Source organism: Rattus rattus, chromosome 10, assembly GCF_011064425.1.
Source record: "Rattus rattus isolate New Zealand chromosome 10, Rrattus_CSIRO_v1, whole genome shotgun sequence".
Taxonomy (NCBI): Eukaryota; Metazoa; Chordata; class Mammalia; order Rodentia; family Muridae; genus Rattus; species Rattus rattus.
In genome coordinates, this window is record NC_046163.1 from 49,716,290 (window position 1) to 49,740,906 (window position 24,617).

Genomic DNA, 24,617 nt, shown 5'->3' on the forward strand with positions numbered 1-24,617 from the left:
GAGTCCACACCCGGGCACGAGGCTGGAGATAAGCCAGAACGCACCCTCCAACTAGAGCCTCAAGTCCTAAGAGGATTGAGGACAGTGTCAGGCAGAGCCCTTCACTCCCCGTATGCACCCTTTGGGAAACATAGGAATCTTTACTGCCCCATCACAGCGCAGCTCTCCAGAGAGGTCCAGGGATGAGATCTAGAGTTTAGCGATGATGGGCATGGTGACCCACACCTGTACCACATCACAAGGCAAGGAGATCTCAAATTCAAGGTCAGACTAGGCTACATAGTAAGACTCTATCTCAGGAGGGAAGGAAGAAAGGAAGGAAGGAAGGAAGGAAGGAAGGGAAGGAGGGAGGGAGGGAGGGCAGGCAGGCCTTGGCAAGGCACTCACATCTCACCTGTAAGCTTCTGTGGTCCTTATCAAGAGCTTCTCTCAGGTCTACCTACTGCTCTGGCCAAGCCCTGGGGTCTGGGACTTTTAAGCCCAGCAGAGCAATGAAAGTCTGCCGTTTCCTACCCAGTATTAGCCTGGCACCATCCAACATAAAAGGACAGTGTTTAGCTATAGTCCTTTACACAGAAATCCCATGCCCTAGTTCTTGACAGCTGTAATTACAGCCCAAACAGTTTCTGAAAGGCAAAGAGAAAGAGGAAAATAGCAGCCTGGACCTAGCAGTGAATTGTGGGGCGTGGGGGGGGTGGGGACGGGGACGGGGAGACACACAATCAGAGCGCTTGCTACTCATGGCAGCCAGTCCACACAAGCCACGGGACAGCCAGCCCAAACAACTTTCTGACCAATTAATTTCTCCCTCTAATGTAATGAGGTGCTCATTAAGCACTGGAAGAGGCTCCCACAGAGGGGGCTGGAGGAAGAGGCATGAGGCTGACACAGCTCACAGGTAATGAGGGAAGAGGAACCTGCCACATTCCAGGCCCAGATTCCTGCAGATCCCAAGACCAACTAGTTCCATACTGTGTCTGCACCCCGCTCTCAGCTTCCAGGTAATGTTTTCCCATGCCTCTGCCCATTTTAAGTTGTGTTTCTACCACAGGCCCCCTTTCTGGGAAGGTGCCATGTCCCTGTTCCTCGGTTCCACCCAATTAAGGTCATGACTCACAATCAGATTCCAACGAACCCTCAGCAGGGCACTGGGGGCCTCAGCACAGCCCGGGTACGAACCCACAGGCTGCCTGTGAACAGTAACCTGACCTGACGTACTTCCCCTGCCTCAGGTTCCAGATCTCATCCATGAAATGTTTAACAATATCCTCCCTTCATCTAAAGTAGTTATAGATAATAATAAAACATATTCAACATCAAAACATCTAAAAAAAAAAAAAAGGGATCCAACACGGAAGTCACTATTACTGTTAGTAAAGAAAATGCTTTCATGAGGATGGTGACATCGGCAACAGCCATTCTCTGCCCTGTCAGTCAAATGGAAATAAAAGAGAACTTTGGTGGACACCCGAGTGTGGGTAGCTCCAGGCCCAGTCTTTCTATCACAGCAGTGAGCACAACACAGGGCCTCTGCTTCTTCTCTCCATGTAGGAGGGCAAAGAAGAGAGGAAAAAAAGGCTACTGAGTCCCAACCAGCAGCCAAAAGGGACATAAAATGCACAGCTTTTCCATGAGACTAAGAGGAAGTGAGAGAATGGATTCAGGCCACACCTGCACTCCTGGGCCTCCATCACACCTCAATATTTCTTTGAGCATCAGGTTAATCTAGAAAATGACACGATATAATCCTCTAATGCTGTGAGTAGTCAGCAGAATTACTCTCATGAAAGCACTTCAAATTTCCTCATTACCAAGTACTGTTATATATAACAACAGTCTCGGTAAAGTCAGCTTGGTAAAGACAAAAGGGCTCAAAGGCTGGGACCATCGATGAAGAAAAGCCAGCAGCAAATACGTTTACCCTCTCTCCAACACTGATGTCACTGCTTCTGTTGACAGGGTAAAGAACCAGAGCTCAAAGGGAAAATGGAGCGCCAGCACCTGTTCTATGTCTTCCGTTTGGGTGAACAGATCACTCCTAAGAACAATGACACGAGCCAGAGATGACCAAGCCAGCTGCCCTAACACCGACTCGCTCCACAGCACAATAACAGATAATACACCCGAGCAATCTTAAGCCCACCTCCAAAGGCACAGTTCCGTTCTGGCGCAGAGCTCACGACCGAGTTCCTTCACGATCCCTGCTCCACGGACAAGAGTCGGAAGGCAGTGGGTTGTCACACATACCAAACTCTTCCGGGGTCGCAGGAAAGGGAGGAAGGAGAATGCGTGTGCAAAGCTTACACATCCTGAAGCCTCAAGAGCTGATTTATGTTGGAATCCTCATAACCAGTCTTAAATTTTCAAGTAAATCATCTATCCTGTGCCACAATAAATTTACCCTTTTAAAATGTTTTGATCGGGTTGGGGATTTAGCTCAGTGGTAGAGCGCTTGCCTAGCAAACGCAAGGCCCTGGGTTCGGTCCCCAGCTCCGAAAAAAAGAAAAGGAAAAAAAAAAAAAATGTTTTGATCGATTACTAGTTGCTCACTAAACGTTTGCTCTACGTTTACCATTCTCCTCTACTAGCCAACCACGACGCATGTGTCTCAGCCGGAAGAGCTGCGGGACACGAAAGAGAGAGGACGACGCTGCTCCGCCATCACTTCCGTTTCGACCTTTAACCCTAGTTCACAATAGTTTCTCCAGTGATACAGGAATTTGGGCTCTCAGGCCTGGAGGGGTAAAGCCATCCTCTCTGGCTCTCGGCTCTGGCTGAAAGGGCCCGCAGCAAGAAAACCTGAGTCTCAGATTCGCACACAGCCCCACCTCTGACCACTCACCCGGATTCTGCGCATGGCAGCCACGATCTCAACCCTGCTGTTGGGTCTGGGCACATCCAGGCTTCCCACGTACTGTAGAAAAGAAGCAAAAGAGAGAATGAGAGGAGGGGGAGGGGCAATGTCCCTAATCACAGAATGTCAGGGGTGCAAAGGCTTTGAGGACACACGGTGGTTTCTCTCCCCATTTCACAGAGGAGGAAATTAAAATCGCAAGGGCTATCGTCGTCCGCTTTTGAAATCGTGTCTAGCTTTTAATAATAAATAAGCAGCTTAACCAGAAATGACTGCTTCCATTTTCATCTTGCTCCTCGTGGAGCAAAGCTCTGTGTTTGAGTAAGCAGGCATCTGACTCAGAAAGGCTCTATGTAGAGATTCTGGCCACGATCTACGATGTGGCACGGTTAAGAGCAGCTTTCTCTTTACCTCCTTTCCATTTCTTCATCTGTAAGATCAAATAAATTACACACACACAAACAGAGAGAGAGAGAGAGAGAGAGAGAGAGAGAGAGAGAGAGAGAGAGAACACAGAGAGAGAGAGAAGAGAGAGAGAGAGACTCTTACATAAAAGCGCTTGCCAAAAATAAATGCACTAAGAGAAAAACAGACACTTTTGGAGTTATTGTCTGGGATTTGTTTTGCTTTGTTTTGTTTGCTCTGTTTTGGATTTGCTTGTGTTTTTACAAGTCCCCACTCTTAAACCCAGGCTGGCTTGGAACTCAATACTTAGCTCAGGCTGGTAACTGGATTCAAGGCATGCCTCCTGCCTCAGACTCCCAGGTGCTAGTCTGCAGCCTGAAGCACCGCATCTGGCCACTCTTTTTTAATTACTGGGATTTTATTGAGTTATCCCTAGACATATTGTAGACCTCCAACATTTTTGTTAAATTCCTGACTGGAGAAAGAATAGACTAATAATTTTCTATATTAAAAAAAAAAGTACTCAACTGGACTTTTTATTGCTTTTTGAGACAGGTTCGCCATATAATTGAGGCTGACTTTAAAATCACCTGTTCTCCTACCCCAGCCTCCTGAGTGTCGGGGTGTGCACCACCACACCTGCCCTGCTTATACTTTGAAGTTGTCCACTAAAGCAGATTGCATTAAGGTTAATGTTTAACGTGTATTTCCTTGCTAAAGACTACTCAAATAATGCAAAAATAAGCAAACAAAAGAATTAAGCCCTCGCTCTCAACTGGTTAGTACCAGTCTCTGTCTTTGCTTACCAATGGGCATAAATTCAGACAATTAGTTCTCAGGAGGGAAAGGTTGTATTATTCATGACTTTAAACACAACCTAGGTATCTTAAGTCCACGCGTGCAGGTGATCAATTTGAACCTGAGGCCTCTTTTCCTGACAGACCCGAAATCACCTCATCTACATGTCCAAGAGTTAGCCGAGGAGCTAGCTCTGGACAGCTTGACACATACCTAAGCAAAGGTTAAATTAATGGACTAGGAACAGTCATGTTTGAAAGACAGTCCCCGTGGTTACAAGAAAAGAGAACCTTTCCCAAAATTGGGAGCTAAAGACTGGCTCCAGTCAGAAGAGTTTCACAAATGACACCGGGAACAAATGGATTTCCCCTAGTATTGACCAACAGCTTGTGTTGACACACTGAAAAATGAAGTTCCCAACAGCAGATGAGTGGGCTGGTGAACCATGGGTACACTTCAGTCTGGCCCCTTGGAGAGCCCACCCTAGTACACGGGCCTTGAACCTTGCTGAGGCAACAAAGCCCCTAGTTTTCTCTACGGTTAGCAATTCTCCCCTGTGACCTCGGCTGGAGCTGCAAGGTCAGCAATAGGTCGGTGACCTGTACAGCCAGAGATGGCACAGTGCCATTCATGATTGCCCAACTTCAAAGGCCCTCCAGCCCAGCGGGAGTTTCCAGGATCCCTTTCCTGTGTTCCCTGCTGATCTTCCCTGAACCCGTTGCACTCAAAAACACAAACCTTCTGGGGCTCAGTTCCTCCTGCAATCATGTGAAGGCCAAGGCCTCGGGACTGAACAAGGTCACTCGTTGTAGAGGAGCGAGAGCGGGAAGAGGAGGTACACCTAAGAGGAATCACTGCCAGCCCAGAACGGGAGCTGCTAAACACAGAGCCTAAACTCAAGCCCCCAAAGGGGGACTTGTTCACTGGCTGTACCTCAGCCTACTTCTCCATCCTGGGGAAGGATGCAGTTAGATTGATAATACTGGAACAATGGGGATGGGGGGACAGGAGAGGCAACACAGACGGAAAGGAGAGGTAGGTAGTTTCCCAGCTTCTGATAAGGCCTTCTGACAAGGGGGCAAAAGTCTACCTATAAGAAAGAACCTATTCCCAGGCCCTTCTTCACCCTACAAGGGCCAGCCTCCCTCCACCAGCCCCCACCCAAACTGGTATATGCACCCAGCACACACATACACACGCTTGCTATATGTGTATGCATGTGTGCGTTGACATACCTCAACACACACACCCACTCACAGTGCCCATCCACTGACTCATCGCACTCACACCGCACGCCTACGCTCCTTTCTTCCCCCACTCCCTTCCCTGTAAAGAGAAATCACAAATCTGCCTTCCTGGAAATGAGTCTGCAGGAGTTAGCCCAGCCACATCCAGGGTCAACTGGAGAGAGGAGGAGGAGGAGGAGGAGGACACACGCAAAGGAGGACTCAGGTCTACGTCTCCCGCTAACAACATGAATCAAAATGAGAGCCAGGACGCCCAAGAAGCTGAGAGGACAGAAAACCAGCTCCTTGGGCCACAGCAGAGGGTGCGACCGCCAAAACCACCTCCCTTTCTACCACAGCCTAGCGGGCAAGCAACCATCTCTGTACCTGACCTAACCACTGCCACCCCTACCGCTAAGGCTTCTGTCTGGAGCAAGCTGTGAAATGGTCCACAATCACTCCCACTTGCCCGACGGTCAGGTCATCCTGCTGGCTGCTCAATTTTGGTCAAGTTCACTTCATTTTTATAACAAACTGAACTAAGCCGGGAGCCTCCCATTCTAGGCAAGAAAGGTGATTCCCAGGCTGAACTTTAGTCCCCCAGCTGAGCTAACAAAAGAGGTGGTGGCTGCTCTCACTTCCTACTGGAATCAGGTAAGGCCAGTTCCCTTTCTCCAGTCAAAGGCTGAAAGGTGGGGGTGGTGTTATCCACCAGAAGTGTCTTTCCCTTTATCTGCATCCTCTGCAGGATCCTGGGTTCCAAGACATCCTAGGACAATGAAAGGGGCTTATTTAATACCTAGAAATTACAAGAATAATTTCCAAATGGCAGCTTGTTTTCTTTCCTTCAACTCCCATATCACATCCTTCCCCTTCTCGGGCTTCTGTCCTCCTAGTTTCACTCAGACTTCATCCTTGAAGACCTTCTCCCCAAATAATTACGTCTTATGAGTAACCGAGACTTGTTCATTCTCATCACTTTGGGGATAGAAACGGCTCAGCAGTTAAGAGCAATGGCTGCTTTTTCAGAGAACCCAGGTTTGAATTTCCAGCACTCATAACCATCTATAATTCTAGTTCCAGAGGATCTGATGCCCTCTTCTGGCTTCTGTGGGAACTAGGTGGGCACATGGTACACAGATGCACATACAAGCAAGATACTCATACATATGAAATTAATACTTTAAAAAAAATCTTTAAGACACTTCCTGCTTGCTTCTATCTGCTCCGAGACGACAAAGAGCCAGCCTCAACATGGCCATACGTGGTCCAGCTTCACCTCACAGCAGTGGACTCTCCCATCACTCAAGAGTTCCTCACAGACACCTTACCTCCTCTGTACATGCTCCTCCCTGCACACAAAGCACTCCTATCTCTCTCTGCCTAGTTCTACTGGATCTCCGCCTCTCCATAGTTGACTTCTAAGGAAGGTGAGCTCTTACTCCAAAGACACCATAACTCCTGCAACTCTCTTCTGTAGCATCCACATAGGACCAAATATATATGTACCCATGGGTACCACAGGTCAAGGCACAAAGAAGATGCTGAAAACTCAATTGACTGACTATAGTCTTACAAGAATGAATGTGTATGTGCCCCAGGTGCTTATGGGAGAATCTCTGCTTGAAAAAGAGACAAGAGGAAAGGTCTTGCCCTGGGGTCCGCCTGGAATTTCAACACTGACTACACTGTTCTGCTTCTCAGGGTTACCCATCCCCCCTCCATCCTATTATGGCTTTATAATATACATGACTGTCATCCAGGTGCTTGAGACAGACCAAAGCCAGATACCCCTACGTACCACACGCAGTTCCCAGCTTACCAAAGGACAGCGGTATATTAAACCTGCGCTGGTAGGTTTTCAATCACTTGGCCTTCTACAGATCTATAGCATCTCTGTGTCCTCCTTCCAGAAACCCCTGCAGTGCAACACCACACGGGACACAGAGCAGAGGGAGGACTCAAAGAAAGGAGTTTAAAAATACCACAGCTTACAATATTTTCGTCTGTATCTAACATGAAAGAAAAAAAACATCAGTAGACTCTCAAAGAAAAAGAAAAGAATTTAAAAAGGAAGAAGTCAGATGCGGTAACTAACATTTTACTATTCATCATCTCGGCACCGAGGAAGCTGGGGTGGGAGAATTCCCATGGGTGTGAGGCCGGCCTAGTCTGCAGAACGAGATTCTATCTCAAAGACATTGAAAAGGAAAGGGGGAAATCTTAAGGAAGGTGTAAACTGCATGAGAGATCGTGATACCAGAGACAGACAGAGGCTTTATTTGTGGCTTCACCTTTCAGACAAGCAGGAATTAACTGCATATAAGATTCCCGAAGAACCTCAAAGCCTTTTTTGTAAATTTCTCAACAACTTTAGCTGGGTACTACATGACTGTCTCACGAAGTACTGCCACTATGTGGTTTCCACCATATTTTCTGCAGATTAACTCCGGGAGACTGTAACAATCTGAACTCCAGTGTCTCCCGGCGCGTGACCAATAATGCAAACAGCAGAAAGACAGAACAGCTTGGCATAGCCACCCATGTAACACTTGCCGCCCACACACCCTGTGATGTCTGCCACTACCCTCCTCTGGGGGCTCCCTCTGATTACAAAGCTCATGTCAGGTGTCTCTGGAGACAAGGTGGAAATCCAGTCAAAGAAGAACACTGCATATGACTCTGCTTCTGATATCACTGGACGAGCAGATATCAAACCAAGCCTCCCACAGGCAACAACATAAACTCTCACTCAACAAGTAAACAAACAAACAATTAACCATATAGAAGGCATATATACAGAAAAGTATTACATAAGCGAAAGCTGTTGTTAACAGGCACACAACTTTATGTTAATATCTTTGTTACAAAGAAGGGTTATAGGAACTCTCTAGCTCAGGTTTCTGCCAATTTTTTTTTTTTTTTTTACTGTGTGAACCTAACATGGAATTTTAAAAATAAGACTATTGATTAAAACAGTAATAATCTGAATGTTTAGAATAATTTGAACCAGGCTAAGACTGGCGGGTCTCCAACTCTGGAGAGGAAGGTGCGCTCAGTGACACATGGGTTCTGTTTGGACAACACATTCAGAAAGGATGGTTAGATAGCTGCCCTCAGGGGAAACAGAGTTAGGATTAATGAGCAACCAAGTCAACTCTTTTGAGCTACGAGAAAATCACACTCAGAAAGACGGCAGAATCTTCCAGTGTGCTTCTGTCAAAACCCCCACTGACTGTCTAAGACAAGTATGGCCACCCCACCAACAGGACATAGCCACAATAACAGGCCAAGCACAAAGGTCCCCCATGCTGCTGCATTCGTCCCTCTCTTCTCTCAGAAACTGCTCAACTGAGTCTCTAGCCCAGCATGTGCTATAAGATGCCTTAGCAACCCCCTCCCTTTAAAGCCAACAGAGCTCTAAAGAAGTTGAAGAGTGACAGAGAAGGCACCAGATCTCTCTGGAGCCTCTGGTGTAGGTCCCACCCCACTGTATTCTTCCCAATTCTTTCCCTGAGAACCCCAAACCAGGTCTGCTTTCTATCCTGTGTACTGCCCAACTCCTCACATCCCTCTGGTCCCCTGGCCACACCCTGTCCCCTCTCCAACTCACAGGGTCATAAAGCCATGTGACAACCTACATGTGGCTAAAATTCCCCATCCTGCTACCCTACAGATGAGGAAACTCACAGGGAGTTGTGGGAGTTACACCAAGGTTACTGACAAAGGAAAGTGTCACCGACTCAGTAGGGTCATCCTGCCAGCGCTAACGAATGCTCACCACTCTGACCCCAGCTAACGCTTCTCCTTTTGTTACCCTGTTCACATCCTTCCCACACCATCTGCGAGGAAAGTTCTATCTGGTTCACATGGTTACTTTCCTCCACAATACAATGTGAGCCCCTACGGGGCCTTTGCTCTTACTCTGTACTCTAGCTCTTTGAACAGGGTCTGGAAAAGGAAGATTCAACATCCCATGATAGGGGCATGGTGACACACACTTGTTAGTCCCAACACTTAGGAGGCTAAGACAGGAAAATTACTGTCACATCCAGGCCAGCCTTTGGTATCCGTGAGCTAGGCCAGCCTAAGCTAGAGGAGACCCTTGCCCACTGGCTGCCCAACAGCCAAAATAAATAAATAAAATAAGAATAAAACCCGGTAACAACAAGAAAAGTGCCACTGGATCAGTGTAGGGAAAGTGGAGCCCTCAGGAGTCTAGAGCCCCGCCAAAGACACGCTCCTGCAGACCAGTGGCTCAGCTCCAGAGGGAAAGACCTTCCTCCCTGCAGAACTGTTCTGCACACAGCTGAGTGTCCTGCTGTGCTGGATTACCAATGTGACCTGGGCTACAGTTCTCGCCTCATTTAGCATGGAACAAAGCAGAATGAACCGCAGTGGCCAGAGCAGCCCAGATTCCAGAGCACAGGCAGTGAATGACCTTCTAGTAACTGCCCTGGGGGAGGGGAGGAAAGAGAAAAGAGTGCTGCACCCAGTGTCCCAGGCCCACTCCTGAGGCCTTCCGGTTGGTCCCGGGGTCCTCCGGTGCAGGGGAACTGGAGAGAGACAAACACACACCATAGTCCTTCCTTTCAGCTACAGTCAAGGCGAAGCCTCAGTGCCCAGTCCTCCCCAACCCTTCCTTGCACACAGGTATCCGTTCACACAGGTACACATACACACAGGCCTGCACACACACACACACACACACACACACACACACACACACACACACACACACACACGTGAAAACTTCAAATGCAGCTGTACGCCACTTATTTATTTATTTATTTATTTTACACAAAGAAGACTGAAGTACTTATCTTTCTCCAACCCCCCTCCCCCAAAAGAAAGTATGTGAAGACTGATGTGGTGACAGTCACTACTGGTCAGCAGTAGTACAGTGGGACCAATGAGTACGCCAGAGATCATAGCAGATTCCTTCTCACTCCCCCACATGCAGCAAAAACAAAAAAATCTGTGCTGACCTGTCTTTAGGCTAATGCAATTCCCTAAAGGGGACAGAGGCAGGACAGAACCGTCAAGGGACTGTCCCTTAGTCACCATTAGCAAACGCTTAGGTATGGTGGCCTGACAGTTCTTTTTGAGGACTTGACAAGTAAAAGCTCTCCTGGAAACAAAAACTGCCCTGGATTTTCAGCCCTTGAATGGAAGCCTCCATGCAGAAATTGACATCCCTGGATCTTGTCCCAAAGGCAGATGTGGGGCAAAGGCCAGGGCAGCATCCTGGGCAAACAGCGCCTTCCACCTGCCCAGAGAGTTGACGTCCCATCTAGGATTCTTACCTGGTCAGCAGGGAAGAGAAGAAAGTTCAGGGCATGGGGAGGAGAAACACTGACAAAAGCCACACAGAAAATGAAACCATCTATGAAACGACTAGTCAACCAGGAATGCAGACCTGAACCAGCTTCGCTATGACAGTGACAGGAAGCTGGGTCAACGACTTAAGTAGCCTGAAACAGCACTTGATCCAACCCTTCATTTTCATACAGGGGGAAATTGTGACTCAAAGAAAGCATAGACACACAGCTTGTGAGTGGCAGGATCAGAAAGCGGTGTGGGTCACCTCCCCTACTCCATAGCCCAACAGGAAGAACAGGGCCCAATGTCCTATCAGGACCTGATTCACTTCATTAGATGCAAATTAAGCTGGGTGAGGACGTGTGTGTAGACATTCAAATACTAGCGAGTTCAAATCCACTAAAAACTGTGGAGCGCTGAGGTAGATGACGCAAGGACAAAGGGTCTTCATCGGGCTCCACCAAAATACCTTGGGGTCGAGCTAAGAAGCTCAGCAGCGAATATGAAGCCCTGTCAGCGAAGGAGGGGAGAGAGAATCCCGCTATTGCAGAGGAACATGGAACTGCAGGAAGTGAGCCACGAGGGGGCCCCAGGGCAGCACTGAGAACGAGCTCTTCTTCTGCAAGTAAGAACCAAGATATTTGACTTTGGGCAATACCAACATCGTTGTCGACTAAAGTCTAAGGTTTTGAGTTTCTAAGCCTCTGTTTTACCCATGGGTGCACTACCTACATGCCAGGCCTGTCCCAGGAACAAATTAGACAATAACTGCTAGAGATAGAGGCTAACAAGAGAACGCTTACTTAGTTTATACAAGGCTTTGATGCTCAAGCTCTCTCTCTCTCTCTCTCTCTCTCTCTCTCTCTCTCTCTCTCCTCCTTTCCTCCCTCCCTCACTCCATCTCCCCTCTCTCTTCCCTCTCCTCTCCCCTCCCACCCCCACTACCTCACTCTCTCCTGCTCCCTCCCTCTATGTGTATGACAACAGAGAGTAAGAGAGAAATAATAAAATTTTATTAATAGAATCAAACATGGGGGCTCCTACACGTTTTGATCATATTTACCCCCATAACTCTCTCCATATCTACCCCTCCCCTTCCCTATCCACCCAACTTTGTATCATATGGCGGGAGATTGTGTGTATAGGGTCGGGGAGTTCCCTTCAAGACCAACTTCTGTTGCCCAAAATATTCTTGGGCGTATGGTCTTCCACTTTGCATGGTCAGCTTAGCGGGAGCTGTCGTCTTAGAGAAAACAGACCACTCTCTTCCCAGAAGCTAACAATTGCCAATCGCTCCTCCGCTTGAGACGGAATTGTATGTCCAAGTTTCTTCTCTATGCTGATATCGGGTCTGGCTTGGAGAGGTTGTTTTTCCATTACTATGTTCTTGCTCTGTGCACAAATGGGACCACCATGAGGAAACATAGTCTGTGGCCTTCTAACAATCCCCCTTTGACTTAACATAGACTGACGAGGGCACAGAGCAATGTGATCCAAAATGCCAGAAGTGAGCTGAGGGGTGAAGCCAACAGAGCAGACTTCATGGAATCACTGAGCATCCACAGGGAACCAGGTGAAGGATACAAGCAGATCGCATCACCCGTGGCCAGACCTCACAGGCAAGTGACAAATGCCCTGACTCTCCAGCCCTCCTCAGAGAGTGACCCTGTGTGGCACTGCTCACAGGATGGGTTCAGCTAGAGGCAATCACCTTGCCTCCTTCCTGAGCTGTTAAAGGAAAACGCTTTCCTGAGGTAGGGGATGTGGGGTCCACAGTACGTCACCGATCCATCGTCGTCAGCCTTGGTGCTAAAGGAATCCCTCCACGTGAGCAGCATCCCCAGATGATGAGCAGGTCCTACCATGCAAATGTCAAAGCTTTCTCTGTTGTAAGCTCTCTTGATTAGAAGTCTCCAGAAGGTCTATCAGGCACTGCTCTAAGTTAAGAATTCACTGCACTCCCTTGGGATCCCAGGAACCATTAGTCACACCCTTCCAGTATAAGCCAGGCGGTGATGAACTTTCAAGAAGTTGCCCACACTGCTCTTACACCTGGTTGAGTCTCTGAAGGGGACTTTCAAGAATTTTCTGGTACTTCCTTCACCCCCCACCCCCCATCAGAACGGCATTTCTTCCTTTAGCAATACTGTCCCAAATCCTCAAGAAAGTACCACCTAGACTAATCCTGTAACACGTAAAGAGGATCGTATACAATTACCAAGAGGTATTTATGCCAAGAAGAAAAGGTTTGCTCGACATGCGAAAATCAATACATGCAGGATACCATCTCCATGGAAGAACAGACAAAAGATCGTGTGCTGCTCTCAGAACACAAAGAAATGAATTTGATAAAATCCAATATTCTTTCATGATTAAAAAAAACCTCACTAAACTGTAAATAGAGGGGAAATTCTTCAACCTAATAAAGGGCATTTATGAAAACTCCATGCCATATCTAGTGTGAAAATCAAACATCTTTCTATTAAGAAGAAGTAGAAAGGGGAAGGAGCAGGGCACCAGGTGTAATGGCACACGCCTGTAACCCAGGCACTCAGGAGCTCAGGCAGGAAGGAGGGTCATGGGTTGGGGCCAGCCTGGGCTACAAGGTGATTATGGAACAAGCCACAGATGTTCATACTCATCGCTTCTATTGAATACAGGACTGGAGACATGACTCAGGGAAATACAGAAAGAAAAGCAATTAAAAGCACTCAGACAGGAAAATAAAAAAGCAAGTGCTCTGTGCTGACAGGTAACAGTTTCATAGGCAGAAACCCTGAGAATCCACCGAAAGTAAAAAAATTAAACCAGTGAGGGGATTCAAAATGAAATTAAGGATATAGTTACATCTGCTACACTATCAAAAAAAAAAAAGAAAGAATATTCAGGAATAAACTCTATCAAAGATTCATGGACTGAAAATTACAAAGTATAACAGAGTATAACTGAACAAGACATAAATCAGTAGGAAGACACCGTACACTCACGAGTTGGACTAAACCATTGAGATGAGACTCTTTCCGGTGGACCTGTTGTGTAACGCCTATTAAAATCTCAATAGTCTTTACAACCAGATTAGCCAGCCAATCCTAAAATTCATGTGGATGTGTAAGGGACCTAGAATACATAAAACAATCCTGAGAAAGGATCTCGGGGAAATTCAAACCTGATTTGAGTGTGGCAATCGACACCGTACGGCATTTGAGCACAGCCTGACATGTAGACCAATAGAATTCTCACCATGCAACCCAGGCTGGCCTTAAATTCCTGACCCTCATTGTGCTTACGGTTTTGTGTCAACTTGACACATGCTAATGTCACTGGAGAGGAAGGAGCCTCAACTGGGAAAAGGTCACCATGAGCCTGTAAGGCATTTTCTCAGTTAGTGATTGACGTGAGAGGGCCCAGACAGTTGTGGGTAGGGCCACGCCGAGATGGTAGTCCTGAGTTCTACCAGAGAACAGGCTGAGCAGGCCGTGGTGAGCAAGCCGGTAAACTCTCCCACAACCTCTGCATCTGCTCCTGCCTCCAGGAGGAACAATGATGTGGAAGTGCAAGGACTTTTCCTCCTCAAGACGCTTTTGGTCATGGTGTTTCATTGCAGCTACACTTCTGTCTTTTAGATCCTGCAGTTATGTCCAGATCACCATTTGACAGGAGAGCCAAGACAAGTCATTTATTTAAAAAAAAATAAAATAAAATAAAAAAATAAAAAACCAGTCTTCTACATGGGTACTAGGAGCACTGAATAGTCACATACAAGAGAATGAAGTGGGACCTCTCCTTCGAACCATATAAAAAACTAACTCTAAATGTACCATGTATTTAAAATTCTCAGAGGAATACAGAATCTGAGTGAATGGTTGCTTAGATACATCAACGAACAAAAGAAGAAAACAAATTAGACTTAGCTGAAATGAAAAACACTTTTAACAGAGTTCAAGACCGTGTAAAAATGTGGGCCAGCAAGACGGTGGGCCAGCAAGACGGCTCAGAAGGTGCAGACATCTGTCGCCAAGCCTGATGACCTGAGTTGGATCACCAAGATGCTCACAATGAAATGGGAGAATCAACACCCTCACAGTGTGACTCTCTCTCCTTCTCCCCTCCCCCCCCTTCCCTCTCCCTCACTTTCCCTCTCCCCTACCTCTCAAAAACACACAAATGTAAGAAAATATTTTTAAATAAAATGGGAAATCAGGCTGGAGAGATGACTCAGTGGTTAAGAGCTCTTCCAGAGGTCCTGAGTTCAATTCCCAGCAACCACATGGTGGCTCACAACCAGCTGTAATGAGATCCAATGTTCTCTTCTGGTGCGTCTGAAGACAGCAACAGTGTACTCACATATATAAAATAAATCTTTTTTAAAAAAAATAGAATAAAATGGAACAGGACAAAAGTTTTAATTTTTATTTTTATTCATTTATATCTTGGTTGTGTGTGAGGGAGATGTGTATTAGGGTATCCTGGAAGGCCAGAAGAAAATGCCAGATCCCCTGGAACTAGAGTTGCAAATGACTGTGAACCCAGCATAGGTGCTGAGGAACAGACACAGTTCCTGTGCCATCTCTTAACTGAGCCACCTCTCCAACCTCAGGACCAAAGTTTTTACAAATCACATCTCTTTGGGGACATGTATCTAAAATACAATCTTTATAATGTAACAATTAAAAACATAAGTAACTCAAAAAAAAGTAAGCAAGGGAAACAAGAAAAGAGAAACAAGGGGTACGGATGAAGACTTCTCCAATGAAATACACAAACAGTAAGTGAGGTCAGGCAATCGGTCATCTGGGAAACACAAATCGAAACCACCAAGAGACCAGGCTCCACATACATGCCTGTAATCCCAGCTACCCATGAAGCCGGAACAAGGACCACAAGCTCAAAGGCAGCCTGTGAAAAGGCTACACAACAAGACCTGTCTCAAAGCAGCAACATCGCTGTGATGCTTCACAGATCCAGTCTGCTAGGGTCAGTCCTCCACCTCTCTCCCTCCCCTCTTCCTCCTTCCACCCCTCTCCCCTCTTCTCACCCCCCTCTCTCCCTGTCTTCCCCCTCCCTCTCCTCTCCTCTTCTTTCTCTCCCTCTCTTCAGTCTTCCCTCTCTCTCCCTCCCTCTTCCACCTTCTGTCCTCTCCTCCCTCTTCCCCATCTCTACCTTCCTTACTCTCCTCCGCCATCTCCTCCTCCCTCCTTACTCTTCCCTCCCCATACACCTCTCCTCTCTCGCTCCATACTTCCACTGTAGGACATGTGCTATGGTCCTTCTGTGCTGCGTTAACGTTTCCGTCTCTCTTTCCCCTTAATGTCTGTACTCAAGTCTATATTAAAACCTCTTCTTAAAACACTCCAAATTTTTAAAAGAGAAAAACAGAATCCCACAAGGCTGTGGCACTGGAATCCTTACCCACAGCTCTGAAGAGCAGAGCAGTCGCTTTGAGAAAATGATGCTCAGATGTTAATGTTTGAACTAGCATTTCAACTCATATAAAAATCCACATGTCATATAAATATATGAAGACATATAGTCACATAAGATACTGCACACCAAGATCACGTCGCCTTTATTCAAAACAACCAACCCACTGAGACAATCAAAACAGCTACCAAATTTTAAAATAAAGGGGACGGGGGGGAGTGTAGAAGGACCAAGATCTTCATACTTACTGATAAGCAGGGGAGAAACCAGGACTGGTATAACTGTTTTCCACCCAGAGGGTTGGGAGTGGATGAGGTTTACAGCCTTGTGACCTGTGCTACCTGTGGGGCCAGGCCACACTCAAATCCCATCTACTATGCTTATCTGAGACTCTGCCTCCCTAGACCCTCATCTTGAGCACTGCTTCGATGTCAATAGAACTCATCCCTAGTGGTGACATCCCATAGGCTTTATAGCTTGGTGACCTCTACACTCTCACAGCCAGAGACCACACCAGATCCTAGACCCTTAAGTTATAGAACCCATCTTCATGGTAGAGGTCCCATGTACTTTGCAAAAGAGTTTCCATGTCTTCATGCCTTAAGTTTTATTGTAAACACAGCACTGAGTTCACTGTTACCAGGAATTTTCTTTCTAAAACAGTTCTTACTTAGCTATGTCTAAAATAAACCACGAAGTTTGACCCAGTCTAGCTAACTGAGTTGAGCTGAAGCAGGTTTCCTTTCTTGCCTCTCCTGGTTCATTTCCCTGCCGGCCATAGCATTTGCAGGGACCCCCGCCATGTAAGATTATATAGTATTGATGGCTGCATAATTGTGTGATACCACTAAAACCATGGGACTGTTTATACTTGAAAAGGTAAATGGGAGTTACATCTCCATAGAGCTACAACACACACATACACACATGTGTAAATGAGCATACATGAATGCACATTCACACACACACACACACACACACACACACACACACACACACAATTATCCTTCCTACTTGGCTTTCTGTGAACTAGTAAATACAACTACAACCAAACTGGTTCTTGTACGAGCTTTTCAAGGGTACATTTTCAAGCTGAGTCTGTGAGCCTCCATCCATCCATTCCGGACACTAACTATCCCTTCTATGGCTTTCTGTGTTGCAGGCTGTCATCTGGATGTTTGAGTTCACTAGATAAATAATTCATAAAAACCGAGCTATAACTACACTGAATTTTAGCTCTTCCAGAAGATATATTTTCCTCTCCCAAAGATTATGAGTGTGCATGCCTATATATATATATATATATATATATATATATATATATATGATCACTGTAAAAGTATAGCAGTCCCATTTCATATGCCTGCTCCCTGAGGCAGTAAATGGGACAGAATCTCACAAATGAGATTATTTCTACACCACACTGAGTTTCCAGAACAAACTCTCCAGCCACTGTGCCTTTTCTGGGGCTGCCTTAAGTGACCCTAAGAGGCTCCACTTCTAGGTCTTCTCCTTACCAGCACCAAAATTCAAGGCAAGGTTGTGTTTCTAAAGACACACTGAGAGAGAATTAAAAACATACTACACATTTTCCAATTTATAAATCTTAAACATCCAAAGGCAGAGACTGACATGGGGGGCTGTTTCATACTATGGAGAGAATTAAAAGGGGCAAGTAGAATTTCACGGCTGGAAAAGACCTTAGACAAACATGTTGCCAAGCACTGTGGCACACACATGTACTCCCAACACTTGGGAGGTAAAAGTAGGAAAGTCACAAGTTCAAAGCCAACATGGGGTTACATAGCAAGACTGAGTCTCAAATAAAAAAAAAAAAAAAAAGTAAAGGCTGGAATAAAGCAGGAAGACTGCTGCAAGTCTTGAGCTAGCCTGGGCTACATAGTGAGTTCCAGATAGACCAGCCTGAGCTACATTGTGAGACCCTATCTACAAAATTGCTCATATGCAAGCTAGACAGGGTCTCTGTGGATTCAATCTTTTCTTGTAATGGTGTCCCTTCACTGTAGTGCCCATAGGTTCTCTTCACTGTGGAGCCCACGGTCTCTCTTCTGTGCAGAGCAGCCCTTCTCATCTCTAACACACCACCATCAGGGCTTCACACTGCTCAAAGGCTACCTGCCCAGCCTAACAAGACTACGGCCAACACTGGGGCAGGCCGAGGCACAGGAGAGCAACAATGCTTGAGAGCAGGAGATTGAGGGAACGATGCAAATGGCGGTAGAAGGCAGGAAAGAAGAACTAAGGAGGAGATGCTTGTCCTACTTTCACCTTTGCGGCTCTGACAAAACATCCTGACCCAAAACAAAACAAAACAAAACAAAACAAAAAAAAAAAACCAAGAAAAAACAAAAACAAAAACTTAAGGGAGTGTTTGCTGCTAGAGTTGATGGTGTGAACTGAGGCCTACTACAGTCTCATCCAATAGCCAACTTTATTTAGAGCATCAGACAACTGATACTCTGTGGGCTAAGAAATCACCTGAATGAAGTATACAGTCACAAGGACAAGCTGTGTGAGGCAAAAACATGCTTTCCCATAGAGGCACATGAATAACTATGGCGGAAATAAACTCACTGCTATCTGCTGCACCTGGGAGGATCGTGAAATCACAATCCAAGAACAATCTGTATTCTGGGGAAAAAAAAAACAAAAAACAAACCTGAGGTCATAGGACCCACAACTTGTTCTCTTTGGAATTTTTTCACAAGGGCTCAGAAATCTTCTCATATAACTCCATTCTTGGACCATGTTCCGAATGGGGAGAAAGGGTTGATTTGGTTTAGAACTCTAAGTTGGAGTTCACCCTTTGAGGAAGTCTAGGCAGGGACTCACGTAGTTAGTGACGTCATATCCACAGTCAAGAGCAAGGAGAGAATAAAAGAATAATCACACCCTTGCTTAACACCCAGCTACTCTTATAGTCCAGAGCCTGCCCATGAAACAGAACTGCCCACAATGGGCTGGGTCTTCCTGCATCCATTAACAAGTGAGACAGTCCCCACAGACACACCCACAGGTAAACCTGATCTAGACAATTCCTCGTTAAGACTCTTTTCTCAGGGGATATTACATTGTATTAAGTTAACATTTAAAACTAACCAGTACAGGGCCAAAGAAGATACCCTAAACACCAAAACAACCCTGACTCCACCCAATGCCACCCGAGCTCCAAGTGAACAAGAGTTGATGTACTCTAGGCTCAGCCTGTCTCCTGTTACATTTATTCGTTGTGTTTTGTTTGCGAAACAGGGTCTCACTTTAGAGCCTCGGCTGACCTGGAGTCCCTCAATCTGTCCCAAACTCCCCCTTCTACCTCAGCCTCCTGGAGGCTGGGATCACAGTCGCCAACCACCACACCCAGTGAGTTGACTTCATAGAATCCAAGTATCCTCAGAGGCTGTTCATTGGTCATCAGGACGTCTGGCACTGAGCAGCAGTCAGTGGAGAGGGTACTTACAGACAGAGATGCCTGAAATCAAAGCCCAGAGGCCATCATCTGTTCTCACTAAATGACTCCTACACAGAGAATTACGTGGGCCGAGATTAAAGCCTTCCAGGGAGTGAGCGTGCAAAGGCAGAAAAGGCCTGGGCTTTGGAACTGTGTCTGGACTGAAGTTCCAACCTAAGGCCTTCTATAGCACGGGAGGAGCATCATCTTGCTCAGAGTCACAATGGAGTCAAACAGTGGCACCTGTGTGACAGTGCCTTGGCTCCCTGTCGGGGTTAGCTTTTCCTGTTCTATTTGGTTCCACTTAGCAGAGTGAACATTTGCTTGATTCTTCAATTAAATGTCATCCCCCAAACAGACTTCGAGGGCAACTCTAGGGTATCCCTGTGCACCACCATACTGTACGTATCTGGCCCAATACCTGGCCCATCCTCCAAATGAAAGGAAGCAGTGCCTTTTCCTGTTCTTAAGCAAGAACATTTAAGATGCTATCTCATCCTTTTACCTGCCTTCAGGCAGTCCCACACCTCCCACACTGTAAAGACTTCTTCTATTACCCAACTTCCTACCGTGACCCACCCAGGAGTCCTCATAGCAGAGGACTTAATCATTCCTATTAGCATCATCATTGCTGCCAGGATTTTTCCAATGAAGCAATCCAAGGCCACTCCTCCCTCCAAAAGATGGGAAGGAAAGGGTTAAGAAAAGGATAATGAACTCTAATGAAAAGGCAATGAACCACCAGCAAGGGTGAGGGCACAGCAGAGGCCGATGTCCCTGGCAGGAAAGGAAGCTCATCTCTCAGCCCTACCTCTTGCTTTATTCCAATAAGGCCCAATGCTGATGTCTAAGGAGCAAGTGTTTCAATCAAGATGGCCCAGGGATCCCGCCTCGAAGCCAGTGCTCTGCATACCACGATAGACAGTATCAGAGGAGAGGGCTAGTGCTTCCAGTCAGGTCCAAAGGAAACTCCATTTCCCCAGATTCCAAGAGGCGGGAAGGACAAATAACTGTCTGTGGTGCCTATTAGCACACGGAAGTGCAGGCTGGCCTCCAGGTTCCCTCAGTACCTCAAGGCCCAGTCACACACTTCAGAGTCCATCCTATCCCTCCTCACCTCCTCCCTGTCCTCCAGCCTCCCACTCATGGACTCCCACCCCCCCCACAGCTACTCATTTTCCTTACCACCCTGTATTTTCCCTAAACACCGCCCCCTCTCTGCTCCTGTTTCTGTCATGACTAGGTCCAGACTGCTGGCCATATTTAATCTACTTCTTTCTCTCTGCTCTGGACACTGCCAGGTGCCTCCGGCTGTTTTCTCTCTCATATCTATAATAAAATCCTCCCCGTTAACATGGAGCAGTCGCGTGGTCATTTTATATACTGCAGCGATCTCCTTCAGCTCCTTTCAGCCGCTCTATAAGCGGGAAACCGCTGGTCCCTCAGTTTCTCATCTATGAAATGGAATGCTATGCGGTGGTCTTGAGGCTGCAGAGAAAGGCAGGGAAGTTTAGGGACCACTGGAAGGGAAAGTAGAACTTTCGTCCTAAGGATCTGGCTGAGAGTTAAGAATTTGACATAGTAGAGGGCATGGTGGTGCATGCCTTTAATCCCAGCATTCTGGAGGTTGGTAGGTGGTTCTCTGTGAGTTTCAGGCCAGTCCGGTCTGCATAGTAAGCTTCAGGCCGGCCAGGTTATACCAGTCAGAACCCATCTCTCATGTATGTATGTATGCATGTATGCATGTATATATGTGTGTGTTTATATGTATATATGTATGTATATACATATATGTACATATGCATATATATGTATATACATACACATACACACACAGCTGAACAAAATGCCTTATTAGATCCAGTGTCTCCCACCACCACCCCTTTCCTTTTGAAAGATATTTCGAGCAGAAATGTGAAACCACACTTAAGCCAATATGACCTTTAATTTTAACCTCACTGACGTTCCTTTCTCATCTTTAAAGCTCTACTTTTTCTAAGCAAATATCACAAACAAGCTTGTGAGCCATCTTTCCAGTCAAAACATATGTCCTGACGTCTCTGTGAGCTACGTGCAGTCAGGATTCCTTCCACCTTTTCACCTGGTTTTCGTTTTAATCAGCAAACTTCCCTGAGAATCTTTCTGATCTGAAATCTGTACAAAGCACATTCTAAACCATTTCTGCAATCCCATGCACTACAGATAAGAACTGCTTAATAAAAGTACCCTGGCTAGTTTTGGGTCAACTTGATACAAGCTAGAATCATGAGAGAGGAGGGGGCCACCGCTGGAAAAATGGCTCCGTAAGATGGGGCTATAGGCAAGCCTGTGAGGCATTTTCTTAATTAGTGATTGATGGGGGAGGACTCAGCCCATTGTGGGTGATGCCATTCCCTAGGCTGGTAGTGCTGGATTCTATTAAAGAAAGAAACAGACTGAGCAAGTCAGTAAGCAGCACCCCTCCTCGGTCTTTGCGTCAGCCCCTGTCTCTAGAAGCCAACTAAACCTGTTCCTCCCCAGCTTGCTTTTGGTCCTGATGTTTTACCACGGCAATAGCAATGCTAAGACAGTAAATACCCAAAAGAGTTCTACTTAACCTTTTAAATCCTTTGGACACGGTAACTTCAAAAGCTACCATAACCCAAAATAGGGGCTAAAGAGGTAATTCAGCACCCATGTATGTCCAGTACCCATGAACGACTGCCTGCAATCCCAGCACTTGGTATACGGAGACAGAGGATTCTTGCAAGCTGGCCTAACCAAATTATCAAATCAGTGTTCAGAGTAAGAGGCCCTGCCTGCCTCAAAACTGAAGTGAACAAGTAAGACGTCTGAGGTCAGCTACTAGTACACACACACACACACACACACACACATTCAGGGCTTTAAAAATGTGTGTGTGTGTGTGTGTGTGTGTGTGTGTGTGTGTGTGTGTGTGTGACTGCAATTCTCTCCTTTTGAGAAGTAGGTTCCTACCTCCAACCTTGCTGTGTACTTCTTTGTTCTCTTCTGTGGATCTATCTCAATGCCCATGCTCAAATGCAGAGCGTGAATATCTTTTCTCATATTAAACAATGCATTTTTCTTTACCTAATAAACCCCAGATTTGCTCTCCCTGACTCAACCTGAAATTCTTTCTGTAGTATTAATCGAAATCCCAGCCTCAGCTCATTACAGGTCTCAGAAATTAAATCCTCAGTCTGCTACGGCCCCCACATGAAGCTGTGTTCCCTACTGTTCCCGGCGGTGTTTGTATCTGAAATGTCCCCCGAAGCCTCCAGTATTGGAGGCTCAGTTTGCCAGACGATAGACTTTTGGGAAGTCACTGGACCATGAGGGTTCTGGCTCAGTTGATGAATTATTTTGATAGAATGATTGGGAAGTGGTGGAGACTTCTGAGGTCCTGCCAAGATGGAAGAAATGGGTCACTGGGAGCACATCTTTGAAGGGCATCTCTTGTCCCCTGTCCCTATCTGCTTCCTGGCTGCCAGGAAGTAGAGATCTGTCCTGTGCCATGCCCTGCCATCATGACACTGACACACCATGGGCCCAGAAACAAGCAGCAAACCCAAGTGATTACAAACTGAAACTGTGAGCCAAAAAAATGCGTCTTTGCTCCCTTTCTCAGTTATTTGTCCAAACAAAAGAACGCTTAAAGCAGGAGTTAAAGGAGACCGTGCTGGAGGAGCCGGCAGTGCCACCTCGGAACGCTACTTTCTTTATGAGAAAGTTACAGAGCACTTTATGTCCGTTAAAGGAAAGGAAGCACAAAGGCAGAGAGGTGAGGGTTTGGGAATGATGGAAGAATCTGGCATGGGCGAAGGAGACGGATGCCATCCCAGGCAGAAGAAACTGTAGACAACAGTCTTCTTTGGAACACAGAGAAATGTTTTTGGAAACCTAAGTATGACTGTGCCAGGCCTGGCTGAAAGACGGCCTCAAAGCGCTGCTTGCTTCCCACTCCAAGACACCGAGAATAAGAGCAGGGGTCCAGACTTGTACGGTGGGTTCAAAAGGAAAAGAGAGTTTCAAGGAGAAACTGATTTTAACGAGATTTTTTGGGGGATATGGGGGTTCAAGATAGGGTCTTTTTGTATAGCCCTGGCTGTTCCAGAACTCACTTTGTAGACCAGGCTGGCCTCAAACTCACAGATATCCACCTGCCTCTGCCTCCTGAGTGCTGAGATTAAAGGCATGCGCCACCACTGCCCAGATTAACATGAATGTTTGGCGGAGGGGAGGGTGCGAGAGGCTCAGTACCACATACTCTCTCCATTAGACAGTCTTGTTCGTCTACCCCAGCAGAAGTCACATCCAATTCCCTCTTCTTCATAAGGACCCTCCTCAACAGTCACTTTGCACAACCCACACAAGCAAAACTTTGGAAGGGAGCCTCTGAGGAAACACCCCCTGCTCCTCTCACAGAATGAAGAGCCTGCTGCCATGAAGCCACTTCCAGTCACGGAATACCTGTCCGTCACTCACAGACAAGGCTTGTCCCCAGGATGGGTGACAGGAAAGAAAACTCACCTGAGAGACAAGCATGAACCAAGCAATAGCTTAGGTTGGCATCTGGCCCAGTACCACACAAAAAACATGGCGCCTTGGTGGTTAGAGCCTGTGGCATTCTATCTCCTCACCCCTGGAGTTACAGAAAGTTCAGAGAGAATACCAACAAGGAAGGGATGAGGTCGACACTCACGCCAGGCACAGGTAGCTACTACTGGGTCGGGGTAAATGTTGCAACATCTCCAAGCAGGCCTCTGGGCCATGGAAAGCCTCAGCTACACGCTTGCGGCTCTGGAGCTGGGAAGTTCCTTGGGGCAAGAATGGTTAGGTGCAGGGCTGTAACAGGAAGCAAACTTAGGCACAGTGAGATAAGACAATCAGTCCAGTGTTCCAGGCCATGACCTAGTTTTAGCCCTGAAATCTCCACATGCCAGGAATCTCCAGTCCTAGATAATACTGGGATAGGTGTCCTCTCCTCTCAACCCTAATGGTTCCCGTAGCAGAGGAGTAAACACCTATAGCACAGGTGCTGCTATGCAAACTCCTTCCTCACGCCCTTCATGGGAATAAAGGGAGATTCCAAGAGAGAAAGAACTGCCCTTTAGGGCAACCT

At 46.6% G+C, this 24,617-nt stretch overlaps 1 protein-coding gene across 2 annotated transcripts in view; it reads right to left on the reverse strand.

The window, feature by feature from the left end:
• LOC116911004 (carboxyl-terminal PDZ ligand of neuronal nitric oxide synthase protein-like) overlaps positions 1-24,617 on the reverse strand; it is a 286,728-nt gene that overhangs the window by 208,356 nt on the left and 53,755 nt on the right. For both annotated transcript variants that reach the window (XM_032914731.1, XM_032914730.1), the window contains exon 2: positions 2,843-2,914. In XM_032914731.1, the coding sequence (XP_032770622.1) occupies positions 2,843-2,914 (72 nt within the window). The remainder of the gene's footprint in view (positions 1-2,842; positions 2,915-24,617) is intronic.